This window comes from Arachis duranensis, chromosome 9, assembly GCF_000817695.3.
Source record: "Arachis duranensis cultivar V14167 chromosome 9, aradu.V14167.gnm2.J7QH, whole genome shotgun sequence".
NCBI lineage: Eukaryota > Viridiplantae > Streptophyta > Magnoliopsida > Fabales > Fabaceae > Arachis > Arachis duranensis.
In genome coordinates this window covers 24715565-24737087 of record NC_029780.3, presented here as the reverse complement: position 1 = coordinate 24737087, position 21523 = coordinate 24715565, and the positions used below count along the sequence as shown (strand labels likewise).

General features: G+C 39.8%; 1 protein-coding gene across 1 annotated transcript; it reads right to left on the bottom strand.

The window, feature by feature from the left end:
* Positions 1 to 614: 614 nt before the first annotated feature.
* LOC107465187 (protein SEMI-ROLLED LEAF 2) lies at positions 615 to 8758 on the bottom strand. Its single transcript, XM_016084179.3, has 20 exons — positions 8503 to 8758; positions 7771 to 7909; positions 7451 to 7525; positions 7209 to 7330; positions 6920 to 7034; positions 6548 to 6676; positions 6370 to 6417; positions 5390 to 5592; positions 5079 to 5275; positions 4609 to 4895; positions 4356 to 4502; positions 3659 to 4066; positions 3417 to 3566; positions 2938 to 3022; positions 2713 to 2837; positions 2058 to 2249; positions 1836 to 1970; positions 1512 to 1649; positions 1125 to 1334; positions 615 to 941 (listed from the first exon to the last, which is right to left on the bottom strand). Exons 2-20 carry the CDS (start codon positions 7903 to 7905, stop codon positions 822 to 824), a joined length of 3021 nt encoding a protein of 1006 aa, XP_015939665.1. The 5' UTR covers positions 7906 to 7909; positions 8503 to 8758; the 3' UTR covers positions 615 to 821.
* Between the last annotated feature and the right edge of the window lie 12765 nt (positions 8759 to 21523).

Genomic DNA, 21523 nt, shown 5'->3' with positions numbered 1-21523 from the left:
CCCTCTCAAACACTGAGTCTCACACACGTTCACTCAATCAGTCAGCTAGTACCTGTATTACATAACACAAGTGTAGACCCAGCCCATAAATTTTTACATGGCGTAGTCTTGTTCTTGGACTCAGTCTTTGCTCCCCATCCAAAATTTATTATTAATTTATCAATTATATCCTTAATTCATTGAATTACTGAATTAATACACTAGTTTTTCTTATTAATTAAGAATTGTTTATTAATATTCAAATTACACTCAATTTCACATTTATCAGTAACTGTTTTGCCAACCTTGTTAACTTAAATAAATCAATGCAAGTCTAAACACTTGATTATATTATGTATTGATTTCTGCTCAATGGTATTTATTAGAAAAGGAGAAAATAAAATAATGATGCCTTTTTTTCTCTTCGGAGTGTGCAATTGTTTTGTTCAGCTTAGAAAAATGTTATTTAAACAACAAAAATCATTGACATTTAACCACCGCCTTGCCCATTAAATATGATGGTAGGAGTGGTAACCCTACTCTAACAATCATCACCATAATTAAAAACAGCTGTTTAAATTACACAATCCTTGATAGCAGATATGGTCTTATGGATCCGTACATGTGCCATCATATAGTGCTACTAATTGTAATTAATAATTGAAGAAACCCTATCCAGTTGACTTCATAACAGGACGTGTCTTAGATGCAGTTAGAATTGATAATTGAGTAACCCTTACAAGGAGCATTCACCCTTCAATTCAAGTTTAGCGTGTTAGTTAGTGCCCTATACAAAATGTTAACACACTTAATTAGAAAGAAACAAGATTTAACATAATATGTTAACAGCCAGCGGCCTTGAGGAAATTGTCAAAGGGACTAGCAGGAGGCAGCTTCATTGCCAGCCATGGCTCCCTCGGCGACGCTGCCGCTACTTGCCTATTCTCTCCACTCTTCACTTCCTGCACCCAATATACACTTTTAACAAATTATAATATAATCGTAAACTTTAGGTTAAAAAATAGTTTATAAGTACAACAACATTTCGAAATTCCATGATTATATGCAAAAAGTAATTATTTCATATCTGCAGTGATTTTATTAAATTGACAGTAGAACACATTAGAATTAGATACAGAACAAACCTTTTCAAGTGCTGATTTCCAGTTATCACATATTGGAGGAAGATATTTATCAGCAGCTGGACTGCAATGATGATTCTCAAAAGTCAGCCAATTCGAAAGCTTCTTCCTTGCATATGTCCCGAGCTTCTCGCACTGGCTGGCCATGGCGTTGTATGGAAGGGGTGAGGTCGAGACGGTCGACCCTGCCACTTGACCAGCTACCTCTAGTGCCTGAAAAGCAGTGGATGTGCTTATTTATTGAGCTACTATAGGAACATTGGTGAGTCACATTCAACAAATGCATCATTAAGAAAACTAAGTCCACTTATAAATAAATGCAAAACTAAGCGAGTTTACGTGTAGAAGGAGCTTCTTTCATGATAAATACACAAACATGAGAGAGAGTACCGATTCCATAAGCTGTCCAATGCTTATAACATGAGGCATAGAAGGGGATGGAGGCATCTTCGGAACAAATCGAGAAAGGTCTGAGACAGATGCTTCGCTTATTGTGTCATCCTCAACTCCTGAGCCAGAAGGAAAATCCTACCAAGAAAGGACAACTATCACCAACAGATTCATAACTGACTCAGTAGTGTAAAGACCCTAATACCCCTGTGTATCCCCCTAAATATTCTCAAATACTGATCATAATCAGAATAACAATATCCACTATCTCTAGATTCTCCAAATTCTAGTGAACTTGAGGCAAACAGAGATGAGAAAACGTACCCCATCAAACGACAGTGAATCCTGGGGATGAATATTCATCTTATTATGATCAAGAATTGACTGAGGACCATAAACAAATTCCTCATCCGGCTTAAATGCCTCCGAGAGTAGCGTTGTCAGGATATCTCTATGCAGCTTGAGAAACAGAAACCACAGAGATAAAGTAAATACAAAGGGTTATGATTCACGGACAAATAGTGTATCAGGATAAAATAAGAGTACCTCCGTGATATTAGCTAAATTTTGAGCCAAGTGATCCTTTATGATCTCATCACATTTGCATATTCTGCTCCGTAGATCAGATAATACTGACATGGCCACCTGATTATCCGCAGCAGTACCATATTCTCTCAAATCCACATGGACCTTAGCATATACTTGATGATCGTCATTGATACCCAAAAATGGATCAACCTGATTATATAGAAGCAGGAAGTTATTAAGACATTCTGGAGGTAATAAAGTTCGGTGTTTTATGACCAATCTCAATTAGGGTTGTGCACTTAAGACAAAAAAGTTGTCTCTGTACTTTGTCCCACTTTTTAGGCTTACAACAAATTGAGTAAATTTTGTTCCAGGACAGTAACATTGTCCATTGCGCTAACTGTATCTATTTCCCCTCCCAAACAAGTTTGTGGCTCAGTTTTCTCTAATCCTATCTTGAGATAGCTACCAAATAATGTGTATGACTGTGTTTGAAGACTATTTCAAGATAGGTATAAGAGACATCCGGACACACGCCTGTTTAGAAATGGAGACAAGTGCAGAAACAGGACGAGCCAAAATATTTTACATGGTCCAGGATAACTACAAGACGAGCCAAACAGAACTATTAAGAGAACACTAGCAAAGTATCAAAATGAGATCAGCCACTCACTTCAGACATTGCTAACGATGTGAACACATCATTCAGATCATGAATCTGGTACACTTTACAGGCAGACATCAACATGCCAGTAGATAATACAAAAACGGACCTCTGATGTGATGGCGGCAACATTCCTGCCACAACATAAGTACATAATTTTAAATTTTTCCTTGAAATCAAAGATCCAGTTCCATTGAAATCAGATATGCATCGTAAACACTCAATAGGTCACACCATTACTGGAGTCCAGCAACATAGTCCAGAGAGACAGAGGAAGCTGGAAGAAGCGGATCAACAGGTTGTCTTTGTCTTTCAGGTTCTGCAACAATAAATTTTAAAAGCCAAGGCAACAAAATAGAATTCATGAAGGTATATATCATGCACTCAAAATTGTTGATCCAGATTCATAACAAATTGAAGGATCAAAGCTTACAAAGTATAAAATCATATATTTGGTAAGCATGCTAGTCAATATGACTGTAACTAAGTCAAATGCAACCAGACCAAAGTCAAACAAAAAATAATTCTTAAGTGTAATTGATGAGATCAGCAAAGTTACATTTTCGCTTCATAGCTAAGCTTACTGTAGAATTTTAGGCAAAATTTCATTTATTTCAGTGAACTGTGGTGTCGTGCTATTTTGAAGATTCAGTTCTATTAATTCGAAATGAATTAAATTGAAATAGCAGGCAGCATGAGACATACAAACCTACCTTTGCACGTAAAACAAGTAGTGTTGATATGAATGAGTGAGATATAGCCTCAAAATTTGCAGGTAAATTATCAGGAAGATTGGCTTGAATCCAAAAGGAAGAAAGCAACTGTCCTATTTGATCCTCATTTAACTTCATAATACCTAATTCCTGAAGGAAAGTTCAATACAAAAACTGGGTAAATAACAGTTTTTCATTGTTTTCTTGACTAAAAAGGCACCAAAATCAATTCAAGTACTTACAGTGTCAGTCAAACTCGGTGATCCCATTGCCCTATCAATGATGGAGCTGAGTTTGCAAAAGTTAGGAGAATTCTTTAAGCCATACCCTGGCTTGTAGTCTTCAGCAGTAATATCTTTTTCCTTGCAACCATCATGAATGGCACTTCCATGACCTTCAGTTTTAATGCCATCTTGATCTTTGCGGAGCTTTTCAAGTAAGGCCGTAATAGAGGCAGATGTAGATGCAGTCTGAAAACTCTTTTTACTGTGTCGATCCGTATATACAGACCGCATAGAGGAATCATCATGTGTTTGGAAGGAACTTGGGAAAAGAAGCCCAGAAAATATTACGTGTGCTCCAACGCGAGCCTCCAAATCTGGATGCAACATTACTTTTAGAAGTTGCACGAGAAGAACTTCAGGAAATCCCTGGGTGGAAGCGTAAAAAGAATTATTAGATGTATCCTCTGAAATGATGGGTATCATTCACTCTTAATTACTGAAAAGAATGAAAAACAAAACATCACCACCAACAACAAAAACCACCACCAAGCCTTAACCTATTAGGTAAGGTTAACTACATGGATCAAACGACACCATAGTGCCTTGTCAAGATCACAAAAAGTAGTTTACTAAGTGCATCACTTAATATTCTAGCTTCTGTTTGCACTATTCATCCTTTACTTTAGACAATGCTGGATGGAAACGTGCTCCTCACCTGCTGCGAATTTAAACGAGACAACGCTAGGGTGACCACACGAGCAAGGACTATCACTGATCCGATTGTTGCCCTAGCAAGAGGACCAGATGGTAAACTTTCCAGGGTTATTGCCATCAAGTCAAATAGCGGTTGGGTTTCAGTGACCTGTAAATGAAGAAAAGGAATGCAGTAATTTAGTAACTAAATAGCTTGCAGCAACTTAGTTATTAGAAAACCATAATGCGGGGGAAGAATGAAAACACAAACCTACCCCGTTGGCGATTTCTAATAAGCAGTCCTCAATAGAATTTTGGAGAGAGATATTCACATTGAACTCTTGCTCGCCGACAAATTCGCTGCCAGAGGATTGAAGGCTTTTCCTTAGATGCCTGCAGAGGTCACCAACAAAACCGATCTCTTTCAACCCTGCCCCTGATCTAATTTGCATAGACAATGATGTGGCAACTTGAACAATATATGTCTTAAGTTTTGGATCATTCATAACATTTTTGTGATCCAAATGATGTACCACACAAGTTAGAATTAACTGTTGATTCCCTGTAGAAAAAGCCGAACAGAAAGGAAAACAATATTATGGGAAAAGAATAAAAATATTTACAGAAGCACCTAACATAGCATTGATCATAGCTGTTTAAAATCCTAAATTTATTACATATTTGAATAAAGAATGATTTATTTATGAAAATTCATAGAACCGGAATGTGTCAGAGATAATAATACCAGAGTTCTCCATGAAGTAGGCCATGCTGGATAAGACTTTTGCTGCTAGCCCTTGCTGAGGAGCCCAATGCTGCCTAGAATCGAAGTAAACAAACATCGGATCCATTACACGGCGCATAGTAGATCTTTCCTTTGCTAACTCAACCATTCTTTGAATGCATATCTGAGCCCATATTTCTGGTGTTTCACTTTCTTCTCTGTACCAATGATTAAAAATAAAAACAAAATACAGTTTTAGAAGCAGCCACTATTAAAGGCAAAATCACCACAGCTACAAAACATTCTTGTAAGTTGTTGAATATCAGGAATACCTGGTCAATCGAGAAGGATCCTTTTTTTCTGGTTCTGGCTGGATGATGGAGCAGCTAGAGTGAATGCCATCACTGACAACTGAACCACCGCGACCTTCACGTCGGACAACCTCATCCACCCAATTATGATGAGGCTCTGCCCTCACTCCACCATCTTCAATTGGTGTACCGCATTTGTAGTTATCTAAAACGGCATCAATGATCTGCATTTTGCTAATGTCAATTTAAAACAAGCTATTGATTAAAGAACATGACAGAATGATGGATAGAAATGTTCACTGTAAATTTGCTCCCTCTCGTTCACAATATTTGTTACTTTAGAGAAACTTTCTTGAGTTAGTTGTCTATCATTCTCACATTTTAATATAAAATAAAATTGATCAAGTATTTTCAACTAATGTTAAGCACAATAAACAATGAAGCATTTACACAATAAAATAGTTCAAAACCCTGACCAACCAGAAACACTCACACCCTAAGCGCATGTTACCACTCACTCTCACTCTCGTGCTCTTCATCTTCTTCATCAAAATGGTTACGCAAAAACTCTGAATCTCACTCTCGTATCCTCTCACTCAGTCTTAATCTTCCGATTTCTTCATGTTCTTCCTCATCACTCACTCTCATTCTCTCAATTTCTCTCTTGCTAAACATAGAAACCTTCCTAGTAATGTGTTGACTCTTAATATTCTTCTCCTTTCTATTTGAGTTTATTGGTAGCAAAACCTGCTTGTTTAGCATAATCTATATAATTTTTCTGTTTTGTCAAGTGTGTTGAAAGAGAATTTGAAGATTGATAATGATGAATAAGAATAAAATCCTACGACAAATTCTGGTTTCAAAAAACTACTAGAATAATGGCATGCAAAAAACATAAGGATATTTTGGTAAAAGTCCTTGATTTTGGGTTTCTTAATTGATATGGAAACAAAGGGAGTATTTCATTACAATGTCACTTCCAACAATGATGAATAACTTACCTCATCAAGATCCACGAAAATGTGTGAAAATTCAGCCATGAACCAAATCTGCCAAGGAAATCAACACGCATATACCATGAAACTTTAAAAGAAAATAGTAGGAATGGAAATAAACCAACCTCCATGCACTGAAACACAACATAATAGCACACAGAATTGGATCGAACACTCTACTTACCATCGCGGAAAGGCATTGCAAGCTTGATGCCCTCAAGCAGCGCTTTTCAAGTGCTCCGACATGCTCCCGCGATAGCATGCATACTTTCCTCACCAACTTCTCCATGTTATGAGTATAAGTTGCATCAACCTGTTCTTTCATTGTGTCAAATATATAAGTAGAGATAATCTAAAAGCAATAGCCAAGGCAAAACCTATAACTACAAAAAAAAAAAAACTGCTTCAGATTATCACTACTATGTACTAGTAGTATTCATTAACTTTTTCCTGTTTCTTGGTAGATACATCCAAGTAAATACTAATTGAATGAAATTACACTTATGCATAAGCAAACATCGAAAGTAGCTTAGGCCTTCTCGATTGCATTTTTCACCTGAGAGTATATGAAAGTTGTTAAGACTTGGCAACCAAGTGTTTGGATGGTCTCATCCTTAGAACAACCCAGGAGCTCCGACATCACATCGAGCACATTAACCGCAAAGTATGCTCTGCAATAAAAAGGACACATCATTATTATTTAACTTTTAATTTGTATTTTAGAAAAATAGACTATCAAGATGAATCGGGCGCTGTGTGGTAGAGACGATTAATAGTTTGATATCAGAGAGCCGTCAACAGAATGTGGAAACAAAAGCTAACTATTAATCAGATAGGAAACTTACATCTGCACCTTACAAACGGAAATCAACTTATTGAAAGTTTCTGCGACAATCTTGACAGGTTTGATTTTGATGTGCTCAGATCTGAGCTCTTTGTAGCACCTTTCCTCAAGATGTTTCGCAATCTATCAGGGGAAGAAAAAGGATATCATCATGAACTTCGAAAATAGACTCGTGTAAACCAAGCATGCCCAATTTTCTTTTACCAGCATTGCCAATAAACATTCAAGACAAAGAATAAATACCTTTGGAATCCGGAAAGGATTTCTTGCTGCATATTCACATAACTTGATAATCTTCCTTTCACTTGGAAACTCATCCTATTAAGTATTTGAAAAGAAAATAAGAGTCTGATAATCTTCCTTTCACATAGATAGCTGCATAATCATTCATATCTTAAGTCCTTTTTCTTAGTATATACAATAGTCACCACTAAAATTTGTCACAATGGTAAAATAAGGGGCATCACCTAAAACTAGCAACAATGTAGCTAAAAAAAAATGAGATCAATGGGGTAACTAATCAAATTTTCAATGGAAAAGAGTTTGATATATAAGAGACTAACAGGGGATTTGGGGAAGATATCAGCAAGAAGCTTCCGGTAACGCTTGACCGGTTGTCGTGATCTCGACCTCAATGCAGGACAGCAAACACACATGCTTCCACATGCAGGAAAGATCTTCCTTGAAATGATTCCCATTTACCTGCATTTCCCAAAATCCAGAGAAATATTCAACAAAATTTAGGGCATACCACCTAGTTAAATTATAACACAACCATAATCTGAAAAGGAAAAAGAAACACAAGCAAAACCAAGACCAAAACACACAAAAAAAGGCTTAACATTAACAAAACCAAAGAACTGAAGAAGGTTGAAAGAATGTCATGATCCAAAGAACATGAACAGATTTCGAAACAACTGAACAAATAGATAAAATGAGGAGGGGGGGTAAGGTTGAATGTTAACACATTGAAACTGGAGGTTATCATAATTTACAAACAGTTACAAGTATGTCATGTTCATTGTTCAGTTTCAAACTGAAAAGCACCAAAAGATAAAAAAAAAATAAAAAGAATAAAAGAGAGAAAACCAGCTACCCAGAAAAGAATATAAAAAGCAGAAACTACATAAAACGGTAAAAGTAGAAACTTGACAAGTAAGTATCGATCAACTGCATCCCAAAACAAAATGTAAATCGTAACACCAACCAAAATTGAAAAAGACCAAATGTTTGGATAACAGAGAAACCAATCCAAAAAATGAAAAATAGGTTTAAAAAAAATGAGCTCACACTACCTAAGCTTGAGGAAGAAGAAGAAGAAGATCCGGGAGTGAAAAATTGAATCCCTTGAGCTTCATACAAAGTAAACGCAAGCAACAACAACAGCAACAGCAACCTCCATTAGAATGCCATAATAACAGTGGAGAGAGGGGGGGAGAGAGAAAGAAGAAAAATGGCGCGTGGGCTAAAGGTACTGTTTGTTTTAAGACAGCACGAAACCAATGTCGTGAGTGCTAGATCACGTGATAGTGTCAGATAACCCAAATCCAGTTACCTTTTTCTAACTCTTTATTATTATTATTATTATTATTATTATTATTTAAATATTTGATATTATTTTGGGTGTGAAAGGAAAAGGTAAAGCTATGGGAGTAGTGTTCAAACTTTGGTGTCAGGATTCAGAACGTTCAAGACACAACTCAGACTTTGATCGGTTATTTTCAAAGCTCGAGACAACCTCAATCGTTGTCACCAACTTGCACGCTTATTGTTATGGAAACCGATGCTGCAAAAATCCTTTATTTTGAAGTCAATATACCGTATATAGTAGGAGCAGAAAAGACAAGCTTTATTTAAAAATTTAAAAGAAAAAAAAAAAAGGTAATGACCGAAGAAAAAGCTTTAAGTTTGAACTCTCGAGTTCAGGTTTAAGAACAGCGAATACCGCATCGTGTACGAGCTTCTCGTATGTTCATTGTTCTTCAATTACTAGATTTATTTCTAATCTACTTAAGAGAAAAATTGACACTAGTTTAGTGAATAACAAGTGTATTAACTTGCGTCAAGCATGAAATGTATAAATTTCAACCATTGATTGTATAAATAAATTAACGGAAATACTGAGGATAATATAGTCTATCATCAAGTACCGTTCATTATTAGGCTAAAAAAATTGATAGAAATCAATAACTTTTTTGAATAATATGAACAACTATCAATTAAATTAAAATCAATCATACTTTTAGATTATTTACCTAAATTTTAAAATTAGAATAATTATTTGCACATCTAGTAAAATGAACATCCGATATATCCATTATTCATATTGTTTAATATTTTCATTGTCTACCTATACTCTTTTTTTATATTTAATATAGACTAGAATGTGTGAATTTCATTGATATTGGTGTTTTTGTATGTTTTTTTCTTCCAAAATACCGAATTATATGACAAATTAAGAAGTTGTTGGGTTCAATTTTCTATTTCCAATTTTTTTTTTTTTGACAAAAAAAATCAAAAATTATCTTTCTTATAAAAAGTTTGTTGGTGTTTTGGCTGAATATTGGGGAGTGGGGTGTTTTGCCGATCGGTGGAGGTCACAGTCAACACGCAGGAGGAATAGTAACCCGACTCGTCAGAAGCGTGTCAACACCCCAACAACACGGGGTGGCCGTGTTGGAAGCTGTCTGCATGCAGGAGACAACTCTTCCACCCCAGTAAACAGCAAGCGTTGGTCATAGCCTTATATAAAGAGTCTTCCCACTCCCAGTTATATACATTAGTGAGAGTGTGTTAGTGAGATTGGAAGATACACACAACCTCCCCCGCAAGGAGCAAAGGACATTCCACTGGACCAGCATTGCATCGCTCTTCGCGGAGTGCAGTTTCATGACTGGACAATTTTGCATGGAGCATGGATAGCGGAGTGGGGCAACAGGCAAAACACTCGACTGCGGGATCTGCACCTCCTTCCGACCTGGGACTTTATACCGACCATGGAGTATCGGGATTGGTACGTGGGCTCGTTCGGGCATATGCTGAGATTGTTGGAGTGTGTTCCTCAGCATCTACAGTGACCTGCACCTCAGGGCCCACCTCAGCATGCAGTGTTTGAGCCGTTTTCTTATTATGTACCATAGCCACCGAACCACAGTCATAGTAGCTATCACACTCATCACAGTGAGTCCAGCCACCACAGACGTCGTAGTCAGCACAACCAGCACTCTCAGGGCAGCCACCACTCTCAGCACAGCCAGCACCATTAGCACAGCCACCCGGGCCAGTCCGGCTAGTTGCATCAGCCCATACCGATGATTGCAGCCGGTCATGATTGGTTTGACTTTTTTATCGACGGTCACGAAGATCAGCAACTACAGAATTTGGCCAACGCTAGTTTGGGTGCTTGGTCATATTTCAGTGCTATGCATTCACCGTCAAGGTCGGCTAATTCACATGGGACATCAGTAGGTATGGGCCATGGTTTGCGAGGTCCTACTTCTGACCACACGTCAGGGGGTGCGTCGTGTGATAGTGGTTTCCTTCAGCGGGCATACACAGTTATTGACGAGTACAACTCCGGTGCAGCTGCTCTGGCAGAGGCAGGTGGGTCGGCTGCTCCGGCTATGGATGACTCAGTTCCAGGTCACCCATATGACCTACGGACGGAGTGAAATCCGCCTGATAGGTATACTCCGTCACGGTTCGGTCAGGGCATAATGGGTAAAGGACTGAACTGGTTGGCTTGAAAGAAGTAAGCATAGGGTTTAGGGTTTTTAGATTCAATCCTAAAAATTAAGTTAATATACTTCGTATTTAATGTTTTGTATGTTGACCTATGTAATTCGTAGTTAATCTTTTGTATATTTACTTCACGAAGGCAGTAAATGATAATATTCACCTGACATTAAACATCAATAGATAAACTCAATTTTAAAAATACAAACACGACTAACATAAAAAATATCAACTGACAAAATACAAATTTAAAAATACAAATACGACAAAAATAAAAATCATTCACCCGCACCACTCGGTCCAGCATGCTGAAGACATCGACTCCGACTATGACCCTAGCACCACAGAGACGGCATATCCGAGGACCACACATGTCGCGTGAGTCCATCCCATTCAAGTATCATGTCAATTTGGGGCGACCTTTCGACGTTCACCTCAAGGCGGGATTAGCGACCAATGTGGGTCCCTTATATGCAGGCCATGTCTCGGGATCACCTAACGGTGTGAACTCAAATCTATATACCTTACGAACCTCTGTCATCTTGTACACGTCATACACATACAGCTGAATGGACAACATAGAGGAGATAAATATTTATGGTTCTTGTGATTCCTAGTTCCAAACGTTAATGTTAGGGTTCTAACATACGAATTATATGTGGCAGTTTGAGTCGCGGCCGTACGAAGGAATGATCATACCCGGCGAATTACATGGACATCTTGATGTGTGTGATACCATTTCTTTGTTGTTGTCGTTCGAGTGTATCGAATGGCACCCTACGGACCGAGTGATGCGTCAGTTTGGGTATGCACATCCTCCCCCGTGAGAAGCAAGAGACATTTCACTGGACCAGCATTGCATCGCTCTTCGCATAGTGCAGCTTCATGACTGGACAGTTTTGCATGGGACATAGATAGCGGAGTGGGGCAACAGGCGAATTACTCGACTGCGGGATCTGCACCCCCTTTCGACCTGGGACTTTATACCGACCATGGAGTATTGGGATTGGTACGTGGACTCGTTTGGACATATGCTGAGATTGTTGGAGTATGTTCCTTAGTATTTACAACCACCTGCACCTCAAGGCCCACCTCAGCATGCAGTGTTTGAGCCGTTTCTTTATTATGTACCATAGCTACCGGACCACGGTTATGGTAGCTATCACACTCATCACAGTGATTCCAACCACCACAGACGTCGTAGACAGCACAACCAACACTCTTAGGGCAGCCACCACTTTCAACACAGCTAACACCCGTAGCACAGCCACCCGGGTCAGTCTGGCTAGTTGCATCAGCCCATACCGACGATTCCAGCTGGTCATGATTGTTTTGACTTTTCTGTCAGCGGTCACGGAGATCAGCAACTACAGAAATGGGCCAATGCTAGTTTGGGTGGTTGGTCAGATTTCAATGCTATGCATTCACCGTCAAGGTCGACTGATTCACATGGGCATCAGTAGGTGTGGGCCATGGTTTGCGGGGTCCTGCTTCCGACCACACGTCAGGGGGTGCGTTGTGTGATAGTGGTTTCCTTCAGGGGGCATACACAGTTGTTGATGAGTACAACCCCGGTGCATCTGCTCCAGCAGAGGCAGGTGGGTCTGACGCTCCGTCATATGCAGGTGGGTCGGCTGCTCTGGGTATGGATGACTCAGTTCTAGGTCACCCATATGACCTACGGATGGAGCGAAATCTGCCTGATAGGTATACTTCGTCGTGGTTCGGTCAGGGCATGATGGGTAAGGGACTAAACTGGTTGGCTCGAAAGAAGTAAGCATAGGGTTTAGGGTTTTTAGATTTAATCCTAAGAATTAAGTTAATGTAATTCGTATTTAATGTTCTGTATGTTGACCTATGTAATTCATAGTTAATCTTTTGTATATTTACTTCATGAAGGCAGTAAATGATAATATAACCTGACATTAAACATCAATGCATAAACTCAAATTTAAAAATACAAACACGACGAAAATAAAAATCATTCACCCGCACCACAGGGTCCAGCATGCTGAAGACATCGACTCCGACTATGACCCTGAGCACCACAGAGACGGCATATCTAAGGACCACTCATGTCGTGTGAGTCCATCTTATTCAAGTATTGGGTCAATTTGGGACGACTTTTCGACGTTCGCCTCAAGGCGGGATTAGTGACCAATAAGGGTCCCTCATATGCAGGCCATGTCTCGGGATCACCTAACGGTGTGAACTCAAATCTATATACCTTACGAACATCTGTCATCTTGTACACCTCATGCACATACAGCTTATTTATACTACATAAAGGAGGTAAATATATATGGTTCTTGTGATTCCTAATTCCAAACGTTAATGTTAAAGTTCTAACATATGAATTATATGTGGCAGTTTGAGTGGCGACCGTACGAAAGAATGATCATATCCGGCGAGTTACATGGACATCTTGATGTGTGTGATACCATTGCTTTGTTGTTGTCGTTCGAGTGTATCGAATGGCACCCTGCAGACTGCGTGATGCGCCAGTTTGGATACGCACAACCTCCCCCGCAAGGAGCAAGGGACATTCCACTGGACCAGCGTTGCATCGCTCTTCGCGGAGTGCAGCTTCATGACTGGAATGTTTTGCATGGGGCATGGATAGCGGAGTGGGGCAACAGGCGAAACACTCGACTGCGGGATCTGCACCCCCTTCCGACCTAGGACTTTATACCGACCATGGAGTATCAAGATTGGTACGTGGACTCGTTCGGACATATGCTGAGATTGTTGGAGTATGTTCCTCAGCATCTATAGCCTCATGTACCTCAGGGTCCACCTCAGCATGCACTATTTAAGCCGTTTCCTTATTATAAATCACAGCCACCGGACCACAGTCATGGTAGCTATCACACTCATCACAGTGATTCCAGCCACCACAGACGTCGTAGTCAGCACAACCAGCACTCTCAAGGCAGCCACCACTTTCAGCACAGCCAGCACCCTTAGCCCAACCACCTAGGCCGGTCCAGCTAGTTGCATCAGCCCATACCGATGATTCCAGCCGATCATGATTGGTTTGACTTTTTCGTCGGCTATCACAAAGATCAACAACTACAGAATTGGGCCAATGCTAGTTTGGGTGGTTAGTCAGATTTCAGTGCTATGCATTCACCGTCAGGGTCGGCTGACTCACATAAGGCATCAACAGGTATGGGCCATGGTTTGCGGGGTCCTGCTTCCGACCACACGTTAGGGGTTGCGTCGTGTGATAGTGGTTTCCTTCAGCGGGCATACACAGTTGTTGACAAGTACAACCTCGGTGCATCTGCTTCGGCAGAGGCAGGTGGGTCTGACGCTCCAGCAGATGCAGATGGGTCCGCTGCTCCGGGTATGGATGATTCAGTTCCATGTCACCCATATGACCTACGAATGGAGCGAAATCCGCCTGATAGGTATACTCCGTCGCGGTTCGGTCAGGGCATGATGGGTTAGGGACTGAACTTGTTGGCTCGAAACAAGTAAGCATATGGTTTAGGGTTTTTAGATTTAATCCTAAGAATTAAGTTAATGTAATTTGTATTTAATGTTCTGTATGTTGACCTATGTAATTCGTAGTTAATCTTTTGTATATTTACTTCACGAAGGCAGTAAATGATAATATTAACCTGACATTAAATATCAATGGATAAACTCAAATTTAAAAATACAAATACGACTAACATAAAAAACATCAACTGACAAAATGCAAATTTAAAAATACAATCACGACGAAAATAAAAAAAACATTCACCCGCCCCCACTCGGTCCATCATGCTGAAGACATCGACTCTGACTATGACCGTGAGCACCACAGAGACGGCATATCTGAGGATCACGCATGTCGCGTGAGTCCATCTCATTTAAGTATCGGGTCAATTTGGGGCGACCTTTCGATGTTCGCCTCAAGGCGGGATTAGCGACCAATGTGGGTCCCTCATATGCAGGCCATGTCTCGGGATCACCTAACGGTGTGAACTCAAATCTATATACCTTAGGAACCTCTGTCATCTTGTACGCGTCATGCACATACAGCTGCCAATCGAGACGCTGGTTAGCACAGCAAACAATAACATGACAACATGGTAGTCGTTCCACCTGAAAGTGCCCACAGTCACATGTTCGTCGCGTAAGATCAACAACTGACACCATCCCGCTAGTCATTTTGCGCACCTCAAACACCTCATTTCGTCTGTCAAACTGGTGCACAACTATATTCCCAACCTGTTGCATATTTGCCTCTATCCGCTGTTGTGAAAATACGGAGTAAGTAAATCCAGCACGCTTGTATTCGTGAGTCTCGGGACGCTTCCGCGTAAAAGGTTCATTTAACCTCGATAATATGTTGCTCGAACCAGCGCCAACACAGGTAGATTACAGGCACCCTTCAACATTGAGTTAATGCACTCGACAAGGTTCGTCGTCATATGGCCCCATCGATGTCCCTCGTCGAATGCCAATACCCAATGTATGAGTCCAATGGCATCGCACCACCTGGCAGATGCCTCGCCTCGCTCTTCTAACCTCTTATAGTTGATGTTGTACACCTCCACCGTTCTTGAATACCCAATATTGACAACAAGCTTTTGCAAGGAATGGACTTTGAATGCTCTTAGGAAGTTGTGACGATTGAATTTTTGCCGGTATAGAAATTATCAAGTAATCAATCGTAGTATAGTCTAAACCGACGCAAAATCCATCATCAAACAAATCTACAATCTATAACCGAGAGTATTAGTCCCGAGTCGTTCTTCCCTAGGAATGCTACAAGGATGCATGTATTGGTTAAGTGATCTTTTTGTGGCTTGAAGAATGTGGCATAAAAGCGTGAATAAAAGAAAACAACAATCAATCAATATTAAAAGTCTTGGCCAAGGTTGAACATTGGAAGTTCCATCACTATAATTTCCTTCAATTGTGATAACAAAGGAGTGTTGCTTCACTTAGTCAACCCCTAATTATAGAGGAAAGTCAAGTAAAAGTAACTAACTCAAGTCACAAGTCCTAGTCTTACCCTAGGGAAGTCTAGCTTTAGTGCACTCCAAGTCAATTAGCAATTCTCAATTCTTAATCAACAATTGACATCCATTATTCAAGTGTCTCCAATGACTCAACCACTAGGCCAAGTGAGGGAATACTACTCCATATCTAAAGTTGGCATTTTCTCAAACACTTGGAGAGCAAGAATAAAAGACATGGTAGAATTGAGAAGAGACTTAGAATCAAAGTAATTCAATACAAGAGATTAACAACAATCAACAATGAACAACAATGAAAAATAAAATCTTGTTGGAGTTTCTCTCTCTACAAATGTAACTAACTAAAAATATCTACCTAATGATCTAAAATTAGTCTATGGATGTGAATGTGTGTCAATGTGTGAATTGAATGTCAATCCCCTTCAATCCTTGGCTCTTATATGCATTTTGGCGCCAAAGTTGGTTGCTGAAACCTTCCAAAATCGCCAGGCACGTGTTGTAATAAAAGAATCACGTGCGGACTACGACGCGTGCGCGCACGGTACGCGTGCGCGTCCTCGGCCAATTCTGCGATGTGCGCGCGAGCGCCTTGTGCGCGTACGCGTGCTCGGCTGAGATCAACTCTTTGGCTTTTCGTGCTTCTCTCCACTTGCATGCTTCCTTCCTTGCTTCCTTTGATCCATGCCTAGCCTATTTCATCCTGAGATTACTAGCAAACACATCAAGGCATCTTATGGAATCAAAGAGAAATTAGAAGTCATCAAAATATGGCTTACAAAGCATGTTTTTACACTTAAGCACAAATATGGGAGAGATAACAAAACCATGCTAATTCATAGGCTAAATGTGACAAAAGGTTATCAAGATGCTCTGAATTCAATACAAAACAAACCGTCAAATTGGGGTTTGTCAACCTCCCCACACTTAAACCTTAGCATGTCCTCATGCTAAAATAGGAAGGAACTAAGGGTTATGACATTTATTTGAATGCAACTAAACTATGTGAGTCCTATCTAAATGCAACTACCCTAAAATAAATGCAAATGCTTAATTCAAACACATCAAATTGCCAAGAGAGTATGTGTAAGCACAAGGGCTAGGTAATAGGAATTAATTCCAACCACAATTGTATTGAATTATCAACAAGAATTTAAACTTGCAAGAATATAGATAATATGGGTGAACACATGTGATTGAACTTTTGAACCCTCACCGGATATGTATATCCGCTCTATTCACTCAAGTGTTTAAGGGTCAATTCACTCAATTCTCTTCTAATCAAGCTTTCCAAAATTTGATTTTCTTCTAACAATCAACATTTATTCAATGCATGCATACATTCATCATGAGGTCTTTCATTTAGGTTGTAATGGGGTTAGGGTCAAGGTAGGATCATTTATGGTTAAGTGGACTAGGATTTGAATCTTTGATTAGCATAGACTTTCCCACCTAACTATATGATGACCTATACAAATTCAAACTATTCTAACTACCCATTCTTCACTTTTTCTTACATATTCATGCATCCTTATTTGATTTATAACACTTATGCATTGATTCCTTTTTATTGACTTCACTTTGGGGCATTTTGTCCCCTTTTTATTATTTTCCTTCTTTTTCTTCTTTTTCTTTCTTTTTTTTTTCTTTTGTTTTTCTCAAATTCACTTTTATTTCTCTTTTTTTTCTTTTTTTTTCTTTTCATTTCTTTTTCTTTTGTCAAGCTATATACAAGAACATCAATGCACAAGGTCTATTCATTTAATCAATACAAGAATATGTACCCAATTCCTAAACATGAAGGTGTACTACCCCTTTTATCCCATCCAATGTTCCCAAGCCTCACCAACTTTGAATAATAAACACTCTCACTAGCCTAGGCTAATCAAAGATCCAAACAAGGACTTTTCATTGGTTTTCCGCCTTGGGCTTGTAATGTGCTAAAATGAGAATAAGTTGGTTAAGCATAAGCTCAAAATTGGCTAACAATGGAGAATAAAGGGTTGGCTATTTGGGTAAGTGGCTAATGAAGTAATGGCCTCAATCATATAAATGCATAAATACAAGAAATAAATGGACATATAGAATCAAGCAAATCAAGAATTACAATCATAGAAAGAGAATAAATTCACACAAGAATGGAAAATAAATGGTTATAAAGTGTAACCACATCAATAGGCTCAAGTCTCACAAGCTTGTGTTCTCAATTCAATACATGCTTCACAAAGTATGAAATTCAAGCAAGTTCCATTAAAAACTTTCTTTCAATCAATTGGGTTGATGCCCTATATTTGAACTTCTTGAAAACTTTCAATATTTGAATAAGCATTGTTGTGATTGAAAAATTCAAAAATTTTCTTAGTTCACCCTTTCCCTTTTTCACTTAAAATCAATTTCTTATACAAAAAGGGTGACTAAATATTTACAATTCAAGTATGATTTATAATCACAACCACGAATTAAAAAGAAAAATATGCAAAAACGTATAAAGAAAGATTCAAGTAAAAGTAAAAGTATGAAATCTATCATCTAAAACATCTAAAGATATCCATAAGCATCAAAGTATCTAAAATCCAAAATAAATCTAAAATAAGCAGTAGAAGTATCAAGCAGTAAAAGTATCCAAAATAAACTCAAAATACATCAAATGTATACAAAAAGTGTGCAAAGTAAGATAGCTAGCAAAGTGTTCACCGGTATCTAATGATGCCACCGGCTGCCTCCCCACACTTAAGATTAAGCATCGTCCTCGATGCTAATCCTGAGGATCAGGGATAGGTACACCGGTAGGCTCTGGCTGTGGCTGAGGTGGTGCATCCATATGTGCTGGCTCATCTATTCGAAACGACGCGGGCGCGCACCTTGCGCGTCCGCGTGCATTGAAGAATCTAGGGGCCTACGCGTACGCGTACAGCGCGCTTAGGCGCGAAAGATCGAAATGGGTAAAGACGCGTGCGCGTACCGTGCGCGCACGCGTGAAAGGAGTTGGGCTGTAGGCTTAAGGTTGGCCCATAGGAGGCCTAACTCTCTGGTCAATGGCCTGGTGGTTGCACTACCTATACCTGCGCGTACGCGGCATGTACGCGGCCGCGCGAGCTGAATTGGGCCAGGGGCTTAAGGATGGCCCAGAGCTGGCCTAACTCTCTGGGGCTTGGCGCAAGATTTTGCAGCAGCAATTCGACGCGTACGCGGAAGTTGCGCGCACGCGTGCTACTCCCTATGTTTGTATGGCGCGCACGCACGTAGTGCGCGTAAGCGTGAAGTGAGTTGGGCTCGAGGCACAACGCTGGCCTAGGAGAGGCCCAACTCTCTAGAATATGGGTGGTGATGCATCCGCTCATGGACGCGTGCGCGTGCAGTGTGCGCGCGCGTCCACCCCCCCTTTTTTTTGTGAAAAGGATAATGCCTAAAAGCTCTGCTTGCCCAAAAACTCCCTATGGTGCCTACAACTCCTTATTTAGTCAAAAACCTACACTTTCTAAAATGCAAGTTGGTTTTGAGATTTATTCTATTTCTACTAATCACAACATATATGTCAATATTCTAGCTACTAATGTATACAAACAAGCTAATTATGATATGCAGACCTACCTACAATGGCAACTCAAATCACTTATTAAACAAGGTTAGAAGAGAGTGGAAAGAGTTTACCATGGTGGGGTGTCTCCCACCTAGCACTTTTAGTTAAAGTCCTTAAGTTGGACATTTGGTGGAGTCCTTGCTAGGGTGGCTTATGCTTAAACTCTTCCTCGAATCCCCACCAATGTTTGCACTTCCAATAGCCTCCGGGATCCCAATTTAAACGTACAAGGCCTTCAAGGGGGCCTAAGCAAGTAACAAGGCCCTTAAGTTGATAGTGGTCTATGTATGTTCCGGGGTCCCATACTTTATTTGTTAACTCCTTTTCTTCTTGATCTTCATGCTTCCTATAGGGTGACAAACTTATTGAATTCTCCTTGTGACTCATACTCATCATCCTAATCCCATTGAATTTGGCTTCACTCCACCTTTGAGATTTAAAGTTTGATATTCCATCCTTTATGCACCTTGATTCAATTTGTCCACCGACATCTAATCCGTTCTTACTCTCTAGCCCACAAAGAGCTCTAAGTTGGCCGTCCGTTTCTAACAATGCATATTGGCATGGGCCAAGAAAATTAAAGGATGAGATGATTACCCACTCAATTTGTGATTGGGACGGCGACTTAGCAAGGAAGGTGTCCAATGGTCTTGACATTGTAGGTTCCACTTCCTTTGGCTCCTCCATGATGATTTCCATTCTTTGATAACTCATTTTGAATTCTTCTTGTTTGCTAACTTCCTTCAAACCTTTATCATTGATCAAGTCATGTGTCGGAGGTTGCGCACCCTCTTTAACATTGATTTCACATTCGATGGGGGAAGCTTCAACAAGATCACCATTGTAACTTGATGTAGAGTTATTTTCGTTGATGGAACTTCCTTCTTGTTCAACCTCCTCTAGGTCTTCTTCCACTTCTTTATTTTCAACAATCTTCATTTCCTCCGCTTGTTGCAACATACGCTCCATTTTCTTGTACTCAACTTGAGACTTTAAAGTCTCCCTCATACCTCCCTCTTTGGTTGCTTTCTCACAATCATCCGTGAACTCATTTCGGTTGTGATATGAATCCCAAGAATCTATCTTTTGACGGATGGTCGCCTGAAGTCGGTCCATTTCTTCCTTGAAACGATCCCTCAATTCTTGTTCCGCTTTACTAACATAAGTAGGATCATATTGCTCTTGAATTAATGGACATTGATATGCTTCCATGGAGGTTTGTGGTGGAGAGGGGAATTCATGATATGGTTGGAAAGAAGATTCATCAAGGCTTTGAGGTGGGAAGTTATTTTGGTTAATGGTGGACGGTGGAATTATACGGGACGTAAATTCTTGGAGGGTAGAGGTGAAACTAGTGAAGGCGGTTTGGAGCTCTTCTTGCTCTTGAAGAATGATACCAAGTGTATCATTTATGGGGGCTTGGGTGGGAGGGTAAAAATGTTGGAGTGGTGGTGATTCAAGGGTTGCTTGTTCATAATCGTCATAAGGATATGCATAGGGGGAATATAGATTTGGATCATATGTAGGCAATTGGTGGAAATAAGGTGTGGGTTGAGAATATGGTGTATAGAATGGTGGTGGTTGAGAGGTATAACCATGATACGTATCATCATATCCATAGGAATGATATGCATTATAGGAAGGATTACCATCATAGTAACTTGAAGGGGAAGGTTGCCATGGTGATTGCTCATATGGATACGGCTCCCCTCCTGAGAATTCGTCTATCCCATAATGTGAGCCATCATTCAAGTTTTCATCGCCTACAAAGTAGTCATAGTCATATCCAAAACCACAAGGACGAGAGTTCATAGTGGCAAATAGAAACAAAACCAATAGAGATCTAAAACTAACAAAAACTAACAAACAAACAAAAGACAAACATATTCACAATATTCACATATTTACACTAACCAAAAACATGGCACTCATGCGCATTCCCCGGCAACGGCGCCATTTTGACGATTGAATTTTTGCCGGTACAGAAATTATCAAGTAATCAATCGTAGTATAGTCTAAACCGACGCA

Coding starts and splice junctions, on each gene's coding strand:
- LOC107465187 (XM_016084179.3), bottom strand. CDS start 7,905: ATGGGAATCATTTCAAGGAAGATCTTTCCTGCATGTGGAAGCATGTGT. Junction 7,331..7,450: donor ATCCTTTCCGGATTCCAAAG/GTATTTATTCTT, acceptor TTCCCCTGATAG/ATTGCGAAACATCTTGAGGA. Junction 6,677..6,919: donor CAACTTTCATATACTCTCAG/GTGAAAAATGCA, acceptor ATGAAAGAACAG/GTTGATGCAACTTATACTCA.